Source organism: Marmota monax, unplaced genomic scaffold (assembly GCF_021218885.2).
Source record: "Marmota monax isolate L192 unplaced genomic scaffold, Marmota_monax_Labrador192_F-V1.1 WCK01_AAM20220418_F8-fsc00017, whole genome shotgun sequence".
Lineage (NCBI taxonomy): Eukaryota > Metazoa > Chordata > Mammalia > Rodentia > Sciuridae > Marmota > Marmota monax.
In genome coordinates this window covers 1,145,574-1,157,730 of record NW_026695241.1, presented here as the reverse complement: position 1 = coordinate 1,157,730, position 12,157 = coordinate 1,145,574, and the positions used below count along the sequence as shown (strand labels likewise).

General features: G+C 34.0%; 1 protein-coding gene across 4 annotated transcripts in view; it reads left to right on the top strand.

Moving 5' to 3' along the window:
* Nucleotides 1-9,068, top strand: part of Papola (poly(A) polymerase alpha) — a 62,231-nt gene extending 53,163 nt beyond the window's left edge. For 2 of the 4 annotated variants that reach the window (XM_046440515.2, XM_046440514.2), the window contains exons 20-22: nucleotides 2,766-2,828; nucleotides 4,500-4,574; nucleotides 6,852-9,068. In XM_046440515.2, coding sequence (XP_046296471.1) covers nucleotides 2,766-2,828; nucleotides 4,500-4,574; nucleotides 6,852-6,947 — 234 coding nt within the window. In that variant the 3' untranslated portion in view covers nucleotides 6,948-9,068. The remainder of the gene's footprint in view (nucleotides 1-2,765; nucleotides 2,829-4,499; nucleotides 4,575-6,851) is intronic. The other 2 variants (XM_046440517.2, XM_046440516.2) reach the window with 1 other exon arrangement.
* The last annotated feature ends 3,089 nt before the right edge of the window (nucleotides 9,069-12,157 follow it).

The following is a 12,157-nucleotide window of genomic DNA, read 5'->3' as shown; positions in this document are numbered from 1 at the left end:
TTGTCCCATCAACTAAAAATGAATATTGTGCATTTTGTCACTAGTAAGACAATGATTTTCATTGTTAAATTACTTTTTCGGGTTTTTATTTTTTTATTCTTTAATACATCTTGTGTTTTGTTTTTTAATTAGAGATTTAAAAAAATTGTAGTTGCAAATGGACGGAATGCCTTTATTTGTTGATATTTTTTTTTTTAAATGTGGTACTGAGGATGAAACCCAGTGCCTCACACATGATAGGCAAGCACTCTGCCTTTGAGCTACAGCCCCAGCCCCTTAAGTAGAGATTTTAAGGCCTCTTCCAGATAACTTTGAATGAGAACCATTGAAGGAATCAGGCCTAGGAATCTTATTAGAAGCCTCTCTACCACATGATTGTGTTGTGAAGCAACCTAAGAGGAAAGTTGATGTTGTGTTCTTCAGGATTTCATGTACTAGTTTGGTGTAAATTACACATTCTGCCTATTCATGCTGTTTGGAGTTGTCAGAGCATTTCAGAATGCAAGTTTCTTTATACCCTAGTAAAGGATAAGTGTAACTCTAGACTAAACATTTGGTTTCCTTAATGTTATAAGTGGCACCCAAGGAGCTGTTAGTAAATAAATGTATACCGGCACAATGTTTGTAATTTTGTTAGGACTTCTATTGGTAGAATAATGATCATGTTTCTGGTAAAGTGTAGAGAAGCCGTAGGAATATAAAAATTTTAAATTTAGTATGGAAAATTTAAAATATATATGAAAGTAACGCTCACTTAATATACCTATTACATAGTTACAGTTATAATGAATGCTTAGCCAATCTCTGTACCCTCATTTCTGTTAGACATTTGCATTTCCCCCTATGTCCTTGAATTATTTAGAATCAAAAGTCTGACAGGTATCATTCAATAGAATTTTTTATGTCATGCATTTATAAAAGAATGCATAAACAAAATGAGTCACTCTTCCAAAACTAATAGTTCATTAATATCATCAGATATCTATCTGGTGACTGTTCAATGTCTTTGATCATCTTGATTTTTTTAATAGTCTCTGTTAAATATGGAACTAAATAAGATTCCTGTGTTAAAATTATTTGATGTTTTTTAAGTTATTCTTTATTTCTTAAAATTTTTTTAAAATAGCTTTTTTAGTTGTAGGTGGACACAATATCTTTATTGTGGGGCTGAGGATCGAACCCAGTGCCTCTTACATGCTAGGCAAGTACTCTACAACTGAGCTACAATACCAGCCCCTTAAGTTAGCCTTTAAAATACAGATTCTCCCTTTCTTTTCCCCCATGTAATATTTTTGTTACATAATTTTCTTAGGATTTTGCTTATAGTATCTCCATGGAGTTGATTAACAAATATAGAATTTTAAGGTAAAGAAATGATCTTAGTTTATTTCATAAGCTTACTGCATTTCCTAGCAGAGGAACTTGAGGCTCATTGGCTTTTCCAGATATAAAGCTAATTTTAGTCAGAGGCAGGATTAGAATTGAGCCCAAAATCTCATGGTGCTGCAGTTGAAGAAGTATCATATCCTGAAGTTTTTTCAGTACATAGAAATGATAATGTAAAGTAAAATTAGAAGAAAAGTTTGCTCTTTCGTCTGGATTGTATGGGTAAATTAGGCTGTCTATATTATAAAAACTTCTTTTGTGAGGGGACATTTCAAACACGTACAAAAGTATAATGAGCTTTGCTATTTGCATCACCTATCTTCAGCATTCAACTCCCAGCCAGCCTTTTTGGTATGTCGGTACTATCTCACTCCCTTCTCCATTGTTTTGAAGCAAACTCTAGGCATATTGTTTCAGCCTGAAATATTTCGGTGTGTATCTAAAAATTAAATACTTCAAAAAACATACTACAGTACATTTATCACTAATGTAATTTTATAGTGTCACATATTCAGTGTTCATGTTTGCAGAGTTTGTGACATAAATCTGTATTTTCAAAATTATTTGCAGAACGCAACTGATGTTTTTATTAAAATTAGTGGGTTTTTTTTTTTTTTGTATTAAATCTCTTTTAATCTATAATTTAGCCTATGGTTTCTATGTCTTTTTTTAAAAGCTGTGATGTAAAATTAGGGGCTGTGGTTGTGGCTCAGTGGTAGAGCGCTTGCCTAGCATGCATGAGACACTAGGTTTGATCCTCATCACCACATGAAAATAAATACAAAGATATTGTGTCCATCTACAACTAAAAAATATTTTAAAAAATAAAATTTTCTGTTCAGTAAACACAACTGATAAAATAGTCTCAATACAGTTTTTAAGACTCAAGGAGGGCATGTTGATTTTAAACTTTGCATTCTTTGTGATGTTAATCGTTCTTTCAAGGAAAGCGGGAAGAGGAAAGTTGATGTGGTTTTCTTCAGGATTTCATAAAACATTTTACGTGATCACACATGTGTGAGTTTCCTCCAGCTGGAAGGACAGTACTCCACCTTCTTAAACTTGTTTGATTAACTAGCTTTTTCTTTCCTTACAAAAAATATTTTAGAAATTTAGTGGTTTGGGGAATGTACTTTAGATGGTGATTATCTGCAAAAACAGTTTTCCTCATGCTTTTAAAAAATTTTAGTGTTTACTACTGAAGCCACATTAAATTAATTAATCTCAAAGAATCCTTTTCATAGAGAGTCCTCGATCTATTTTAAGGCTATAGGTTGATTATTTTATAGTTTTGGAAAAATAACAAATTGAAACATTGATTGGCAAATAATCTAAATTTTTTTCATTTTAGAGAATAAAGCTTTTTTTTTTAAAAACAGGATGAAACAAGCGAAGATGCTAACTGTCTTGCTTTGAGTGGACATGATAAAACAGAAACAAAGGTATATTAATTTAGCCTTTAGAATACATACACAATTAAGAGTACAGAAGATGTGATAGAAATGTCTGTAGAATAATGTATTATATTTTGTGCTAGTTTTTTTTTCCAGTATTGTTTTTAGTGGAGTATTTGTTCTTTTTAATGTTAATTAATGCCTAAGCTAAAGGGAATATAATGGTGAGTGAGACATGCAGGTAGATGTAAGTAATTATATTATTAAAGAAAATTAGAGTAATTGAGGGCTGGGGGTGAAGGGTCAAGAGGAGTAAGGTACTGATTTTGGACCCCAGAGATAGTAAAAGGCTTCATGGAAGAATTTGAAATGGTCCTTGGGTGATGTATAGGATTTGGGGCTGTCTTCCATTAGAAAGCCATCTCACTATTGGTTTAAGAGTGTAGTACAGAGGACTTGTTTTTGACAGAAGATTTTGGCTAGAACCTGGGGTACATGAGACTTTGATGAAGTAGGTAGGGTGGAGAGTTTGTTTTTTTCCAAACATTAAAAACTTGGAATGTTATTTCTTCAGAAGTTGAAAAATTCTGAAGGCTATTAATGTTATTCCCATTTGTTACAGAAAAATTAGAAAGTTTCCTCCTTTCCCCAAATTCCCATTCAGTTTCCCATGATCAATATTTAACAAGTGTTCTTTTGGCATCTTTCTAGATTTTGCATGTGCCCTCATGTAAGCATATACCAACCAATGCCTTTTGCTTTCTAATTTTAATTCATTTTGTAAATCAAGAAAACATATTCATGTCATTGTTACTAAAAAGCTACAAAATTATCATTATGACTGCATGGAAGGCTATTTATTGCCTTATTTTATTCAACTAGTTTCCTGTCATTAGCACTTGTTTCCATTAAAAAAAAGTTGAACTTTCTTGCTGTAGCATTGACTAAAATTAAATAAATACCTGCCACCCATTCCCATTTATTTAGGATAAACTTGTGTAAGATTTATTATTATGGCAAATAGTATGTTTTGATTTTAACTCTGAATACACATTGCCAAGTTGTGCCCAGAAAGGCTGCGTGTTCTCCATTGTTACTCTTACATCCTATTTGCCTTTCTCAGATTCTTGGGAGAAAACTGATATTTCATGGTTTTATATTTGCATGCATGTTTTTTAAAAATTTATTTTCATTTATGTATGCACACATGTATTATTTTCTTTTGTGCACTGCTTTGAAAAAGTATCAAATGGTTTGCCTTGCCTAACAGTAGAATCAGTTCTCATTCAGAGACATATTTTCTACTTATAATTAAAGATGTAGAACAATTTAATAATAATGATTTTTTTTTTGCACATAGCTAAGAGCTTTCTTTGGGTTTATATTGTGTTAATTATTGCCTGGGCAACATTTCTTAATAGGCCACTGTCTTCAATAATTGCTTGCTTAAAATTGTCCAGGTTGGAGCTATTTGAAGTCAGGAGATACTTTAACCATGCCTCAGAAGATTCAAGTAGGCAAATAGAAATTTATGAACATTTGAAATGATGAAATAACCTATAACAAGGCTTAATAAATGATTTTATAATATAGTCACATCTCTCTCTTGATCCCTCCTGTTTTCCAGTTTGTCTTCTTTATTAGCTACCAAACCCAGTTATGTTCTTTTATTCTTTGTTAAGTCTCTTTTCCCCCCTCCCCATCCTCTTTGTCTCACAGGAACAACTTGATACAGAGACAAGTACAACTCAATCAGAAACTATTCAGACAGCGGCTTCTCTGTTGGCCTCTCAGGTACTAAGTGCAACAAGCAAGGAGAATTTTGTTCATGTTCTTAAGATTAGTTGGTATATTGAATTAAAGTGGGCATTCATATTAGACTATTAAAATTATCTTTGTGAAAATAATTACTTGCAAGCCTGTGGGTGTGTTTATTGTAGTTTAAAGACAGGGCACTGGATGTGATGGAACAGAGCTTTTGTGCTGCCAGAATAACTAGCTGGGCACAGTGGCATGCACCTGTAGTCCTAGCTTCTCAGGAGGCTGAGGTGGGAGAATGGCTTGAGCCCTCAGGTTGAGACCAGCCTGGGCAACAGAGCAAGAGGTAGATCCCATCTCATTTGGGTGGGGGTAGGGGGGAGATACTATAGCTCTGTCTCTTATAAATCACTTAAATCCTCACTGGTCATATTCATAGGTTTGTGTAAAGGTCAAAGAGTGAAATTTAAACCAGAAAAGAACTAAAAAACAGATTTTTTTTTTGTAAGACTAATAATTTTAAAACGTGTTTCTGTGTTCAGTACTGATTTTCAATTACTTGATATTTAATCTGTATTTCTTTAGAATTGTTTTTTCAATTGTACTATTAATTTTCCTTGTGACAGTTCCTTACGTAGGCATCTGGGGTCTTTTTTCATTGATTTGCAAACCTTCGTTTTGCTTGGGAAATAACTATTCTCTTGAATTCCTTGAAATTGAATCAATCCCAGATAGGTCAAACTCTGACGCAAAGTTAATATTTCTTTAAGTAGATACTAAACTGAATAACTTCTACAAGGTAACAGGACAGCTGCTGCCAAGGGATGTTGCTGTACTGATACATGATGATGCTTTGCTCTGTGGTTCAGTTGTTTTAATGTGATCATTTAAAAATGTACTTTTATAGGATGTTAATTTCCAGAGTCTTTAAAGACACATATACTACATATTATGTTTAGTTTTGAAACTTTATTGTTATCTAAAAACTTTTGGGAGAGGTAAATAAAAACAACCTAAGAAGGTATACTTAATATTGATACATAGACTTGTTTATCAAGCTTAAACTATACATTGATTGTGATTACATGCCTTTTGGTTTGCTGTGATACTTTCTCTGGAAATATTTTCATAGTTTGTCTTATTGAGTTCATTTCTTTTTTTTTTTTTTTTAAATATTTATTTATTTATTTTTAGTTTTTGGCAGACACAACATCTTTGTTTGTATGTGGTGCTGAGGATCGAACCCGGGCCGCACGCATGCCAGGCGAGCGTGCTACCACTTGAGCCACATCTCCAGCCCCATTGAGTTCATTTCTATAGAATTAGGAGCCATTTTAAAGTATTATTCTGAGTAGAATTTTTTTTCTAGTGAAAAAATTTATAAAGCCAATAAAAGAAAAAGCACTTAGAAAACGAATGATGTTGACTTTAAAAAAGAAACACATTCTTCTATTTTTTGATATTAGGGATATACTTATTTCTGGGGAGGTGGTGATATCTAACCAATGAGTCTTTTTATTCTTTTGAGGTAAATCTTGAAATATTTACAGATAAATGATAGGATTTCTAAGATTTGCTTCAGAATAATCTAGGGACTAACAGTGGGAGGATGGTAGATTGGCTTTCTTTGACACTGGATAAGCTGGATAATGAATACATCAGGGTTCATTATGTAGTGCTCTCTACTTTTGTGTATGTTTTAGAATTTTTCAGAATAAAACATTTAATAATTGGTCTATTCTCAAATGTTAAAGGCTTATGATTTAATCTGTTTAAAGTAATAAGAAAAGACTTCTAAAATTTTAGATAAAGTTTTGCTCATTAGTATGCATTTCATTTTTTAATGTACAGTGTCAGAAAATAGTAAGTTTATGGACGAATGCTGGCTTCTGTGTGTAAGGTGAACTTTAAGTATTCTCCCACATGGGGGTGCTCCAGCACCAGTTAATATTACTGCTGTGGGTGTTACAAGTAAATGCAGTCTAACGTTACCTTATAATTATATAGTAGGTGATTTTTAGAGGAATATGCTTTTAAGAGTTTCATTTGAAATTTACTTGAGTTTCCTATGTATTGATAAATTTTTTAAAAAATATATTCTTATTTGAAAATTCCTATGAGTATAGAATAATGTGATAATAATAGTTGTGTTTATTTGTATTGCATTTTGACAGCATTTCTGAGCATTACATTTTTAATACTTTCTTATGATAAGGTTCCATCATTACATAGGAAGTAAAGCAGTGGAAAGTACATCTCATTGCTAAATTGTAGTACATTGAACGATGATGTGTTCTTTGCTTTCATTCTCAGAAAACATCAAGTACAGACCTTTCTGATATCCCTGCTCTCCCTGCAAATCCTATTCCTGTTATCAAGAATTCAATAAAACTGAGATTGAATCGGTAAAAACAACCTCAGGGGTCCATAAACAATATCTGCCAACTCAACCTGTTGTCTTCAAATGCTAAAAAAGGAGAATGGAGGGTACAAGACTAGACATGACTGAAAATGGATTTAGGTTTTTTTGGTGACCTCCCTTACTGGGCTAATCAGCACTTGATCCGAAGTCCAGGTTAGTATGTGAAGCCAGGAATACTATTATTATTGTGTTAGCAACAGTTGCATTAACTATTTCCAAAAAAAATTACTGCCTTTAAATAAGAAAAGAAAAAAAAGAAGAAGAAAACAAAAAACAAAAAAAAAAAACCTCAAGCTATATTTGTATTCATAATTGACATCTGGATTGGGTTTATGTTTGATGCATTGTTTGGAAAATTTGCAATACAAACTGGCATAATTCCTTATTCTGATGATGCACTTTTATGTATTTTTTATTAGAAAGTAGAACTAATTTTAGATTTTTCAGCTTGATGGATTTTCGTTGTTTCCTGAAGAATTTCCTTTAACATTAATCTTCACATTGGATACCATTGTGCAGTGGTGTATCATCATACTTCAGAGAAAGAGCAGGAGGACATCCAGTTCAGTCCCTGTGAGGTAGCTGTGACCCTAACAATGAAATGTCAACTCTAGGGCATACATTTGACATTGAAAGAATAATGAGGAAATACTTGGTTTTGATGGGGTTATGATTAAGAAATGATATATTGGTTTTATTTATAGAATTGTTTTATAGTGCATACAAATCAGCGATCAGCCAATAAATACATTTCTTTGAGCTTACTCTGAAGCTCTGTATTCTTTTGCCTTCAATCTGTTGTCTTCAAAACAAATTTAAAAAGCTTTTCAAGCCTTCCCTCTTTTCTATTTTTCCTTTTGCTTGTATGCACAAAGTAGGGCTTAATTCACAAAAACCAAAATGCCAGTATTTTCTTAAGCCATGACGTGAAACCAGTGACCCTGTGGCTACATGGCACAGAACACTAAATTTTGGTCCCATGGCTAAAACTTTAGGTTGACTAAAAGTAACGCCTGTGAAACATGATATCTATCTTGGATGGCTGTTCGATCTCTAAATAAGAGGAATTTTGTACACTCCACAGAACTCTCCTGTTCCTGTCTATAGTAAATTGATTTTCAATTTTAAACATGTGGGCAAAAAGGCATTTTCTTCAAGATTTTTAACTGATTTTTATTTTTAACTGGTTTATCAAAATTTGTCAGTAAATTTTACATACAGAAACATTTTGAAAATCATTTCTAGCAAGCACTTGACATCTAGTCAGTCAGCCCTGTACTCCTTTTTTATTTTTATTTATTCTATCAAAAGATTAGAAATTTCCTTTAAAGAATAGTTTCTCCTAATTGAGCAGCAGAACATCCATCTTTATGAAGAATGAGGGATGCCGGATGTTGATAAGCTTATGATTTCTTATCTGGACAGAGCAGTCTAACAGATGTTTCTGATGAGCATGTTTCATGAATCCTCCGTCGTGCTCCATCTTATCACATGTGCATTTTTCATGTTAAATCGCAATTACTTAAACTCTTCCCTTGTCCTTCTAAATTAATTTTCCAAAGTTGGAGTGTAGTCTTTGCCCTTAGGCTATGCATTAATTGATGCTTTCCTTTCACCATGACTTTATAATGTCTAGTAGACAACATTTCCACTTCCCACGTCTCTGCTCTGCACAGTCACCTGGCCCTTCCTCCCACCACCTAAGGAAAAAAGATGGTCAACTAACAGGTGAAGTGTACAAGGTGTCTGTGTTTTGTAGCTTCAGAGTTAGATTGATATTGCCAGGCACAGATTTAGTCTTGTCATTTTGTTTACACATTGGGGGAAAAAAAATTCAGTTTATTAAATGTTTCATGTAACTGCATCCAAGTTTTGCGCCAGGCTGGAAACTTGGACCTTTTCTGTGTAGTGACTTTTTAATTCTAGTTTTCATAACCTGGAGATCAGACTGTTGCTTTCGCATGATATATGTAGTGTCTCATGACTGGAGTTTGCTTTGTTTTATAGTATCTGTACTCCTTGTATTTTTCAAGAGCTATTTTGTAAACAGATGATGTATTTCTCCATTGAAAACACAATAAAATTAAAAAAAACAGCACAATCCCAAAGTTGGCTGATTTCTTTTGACTCTTTGTTTTTTTTATGTCATAATCAGCTATTTGGTTTTTTGTTTTTTTTTTTTCTTTTTCCATATAATTGATCTTTAGAGGGAAAAGCATGAATGTAGTTACTAATAATTCTCTTTCGGCTGTCCTGTCCTAAAATAGTCACTCTGTAGACACCATATGTCATCTGTGTGTTTATTCTGTGCAGGTGGACAGTGTCCTCTGTGCTGCCTCTTCAGAGCACTTCATCTCTGACATCAGAAGGTGGCACTGTTGTTTTTTTCAGTAAATTTAGAATTATAGACTACAGCCAGCCAGGATGTGTTTCTTATTTTACTAAATCCAAATCAGATACTGCTTTTCTCAAACCCCCAATTGCTTGATATTGCAGACGTAACTGATGCATCAGGAGGGAGCTGCCCTGTGTTTGTGATGGTCAGCTCTTGGGTATGGTTGTCTTCAGTGTTTTGATTGAAGAGATGGATCTCTTAATGTAAAATCCATTATTCTAAAGGACACACTGCTGTGTACATTGCATTCTTAAGATTCAGATTTCTAATGCTTTCAATATATGTATGACTGCAGTGTGGGATTATTTTTTATTAAAGTAAAATTCAACTTTTGGGCTTATTCAGCAAGAGGGAAAACATTGTAAAAATTATCTTTGCCTCCATTTTGACACTTCTAGAACTAAGCTTGCTATACTTCTTTTGCCTTGATAGAACTAACCATGGGACTGAATGTTATTCTTTCTGAATTTTGTCAGCTTTACTGCCTTTTTGTATTTCATGCATCTTGTTGAATTAGTAAAATGACTATTGAAAGTTGTGTGTTTTGTGACTCTGGGTAAAACTCTGGAATAGTTTTTATTTTTCTAATTAACGCTTCTGTTTTTTTTCTGTACATAAAAAAAATGTTTTAAAGCTCAGTGTAATATTAATTCCAGCAGCATTCAAGACAGCAATAAATGATCAGCAGTTCCATGTAGTATTTGATATATGAATTAATATACGCAAATTTGTAGACCGAGCCTTGGAAATAGCATTAGTGCACTTTGAAGCATTTAAGTAGGAAGATAAACTGTTTTCTAGAAAGGCGTTGAATAATCCTTTGGATCTTTTGCCCTTTTTAAGTCTAATAAAAAATGAAGAATAAGGAAAATTAGTTTAAGGAAAATTAGTTAACTTTTAGCCTGAATTGTATGTTTTGTTTTGTTTTTTAGTTCTCCACATTATTCCTCTTCTGTTAGCTTTTCTTCAAGCCAAAAATCACAAATGGATGCTGAACTTGGTAAATGAAGTATTACGTACGTTCTGTAATAAACATGACCTTCTGTTACTGGAGAGAAGTGGACTGTTTAATTCTGTGTTTCTAATGTTTATAAGATCAATTCATCCTTTCTCTATTTTTACCCATTTAAAAATTTTGGTTACATTCCATATAGCTTTATTGGCACCAGGTAAGGAAGATGGCATAAATATTTCTGACCCATGTGTTTCAGAAATGACTGTACTTCATTCTAGAAGTGATTTCACTTACTTGGGAAATCATTTCTGCCTCTGCTTTTCTTCCTCAGAGACATGCTTTTGTCTCCGTATTCTGGGAACGTCCTAGCAGCTGATGAAACCACAAAAGTATTTTGTTGAAAGGCATGGAATTTTAAAGTTCATTTTTTCTTTACTCATCCCCTCCCAATTCACACGCCTTTGTTGAAAAGGTAGAATTAAGGCCACTCTCAAGTTTAGAAATTCACAGATGGGTGGAAGGTCATCAGTATAATTATTACTCTTTTTTTCTCTATTATCCTTCCTTACACTTCATATTTTTATGTAGCTAAAAATCATTTGTACAAAGGATACAGTATTTATGGAGTTTAACCATCTACCATTTAAAACATTAACTTTCAAAATACTCATTTTTAATGTAAATACGGCTGTATTTATCACTTTCCCTCTGATTTGAGTGTCTTTGAATCCCATCTCACCAGTAGGATGAGAAATGTATTCAAATAAAGACAAGTACAGTGTGTGTGTGTGTGTGTGTGTGTGTGTGCTTTAATCAAAACGCGGGAGGGTTTGTTGTTTTTGTCTTTGTTTTGTGTTTTTTTTTTTACGATTTATTTATTTATATTTATTTTTTAGTTTTCCGCGGACACACATCTTTGTATGTGGTGCTAAGGATCGAACCCGGGCCGCACACATGCCAGGCGAGCGCGCTACCGCTTGAGCCACATCCCCAGCCCGCGTTTTTTTGGTTTTTTTGTTTTTTAAGAATTTAACCTTTTATTTATTTATTTATTTATTTATTTATTTATTTATTTAATGTGATTCTGAGGATTGAACCCAGGACCTCACCAGTGGTAGGCAAGCGCTCTACTACTGAGACACAATCCCAGCCCCCAAAACATTGTATATACTGAACAATGCTCTGTGCAACCTAGCCTAATGTCTTGTGTGTTTTATTTTTTAGTGGTGAGAATGGATTATGCTAAACCCCGCACACACTTCACTGGTCCCAAAGTTGGCTAGGGAAAGCCCAAGGTTGTGCTTGTTTCATTTGTCGTCATGGAATGGACAGTGTGTCTAGCCGCCAGAGCTTGCCACTACCACAACAATGGTCCTAGCAATGGGCCTTTCCTCCTGAACACGGGTATCCCAGTCCACACAGCCACAGCAAATTGCAGTTCTGGAACAGTGTACATTCAGCATATCAAGAGGCCTCAGCACATGTTTTATTTATAGTCATGGAGCAATACTTTTTGTAAGTATCAGGAATTGAATCCAGTTCTCCCAGGTTCAATGAGCTATATCCCAGCCCTTTTATTTATTTAGTTGTAGATGAACCCAATATTTATGTGATGCTGAGGGTCAAACCCAGGGCCTCACATGTGCCAGGTAAGCGCATTCTACCATTGAGCCATAACCCCAGCTCCCCCTTTTTATTGAGACAGGGGCCCCCTAAATTGCTGAAGCTGACTTTGAACTTGGCAATCCTCCTGCCTCAGACCCCCAAGTTGCTGGGATTACAGACATGTACCACCCACACCCTGCTTAATAATGTACCCTTGATACATGTCTCTTTTTAGATAATAG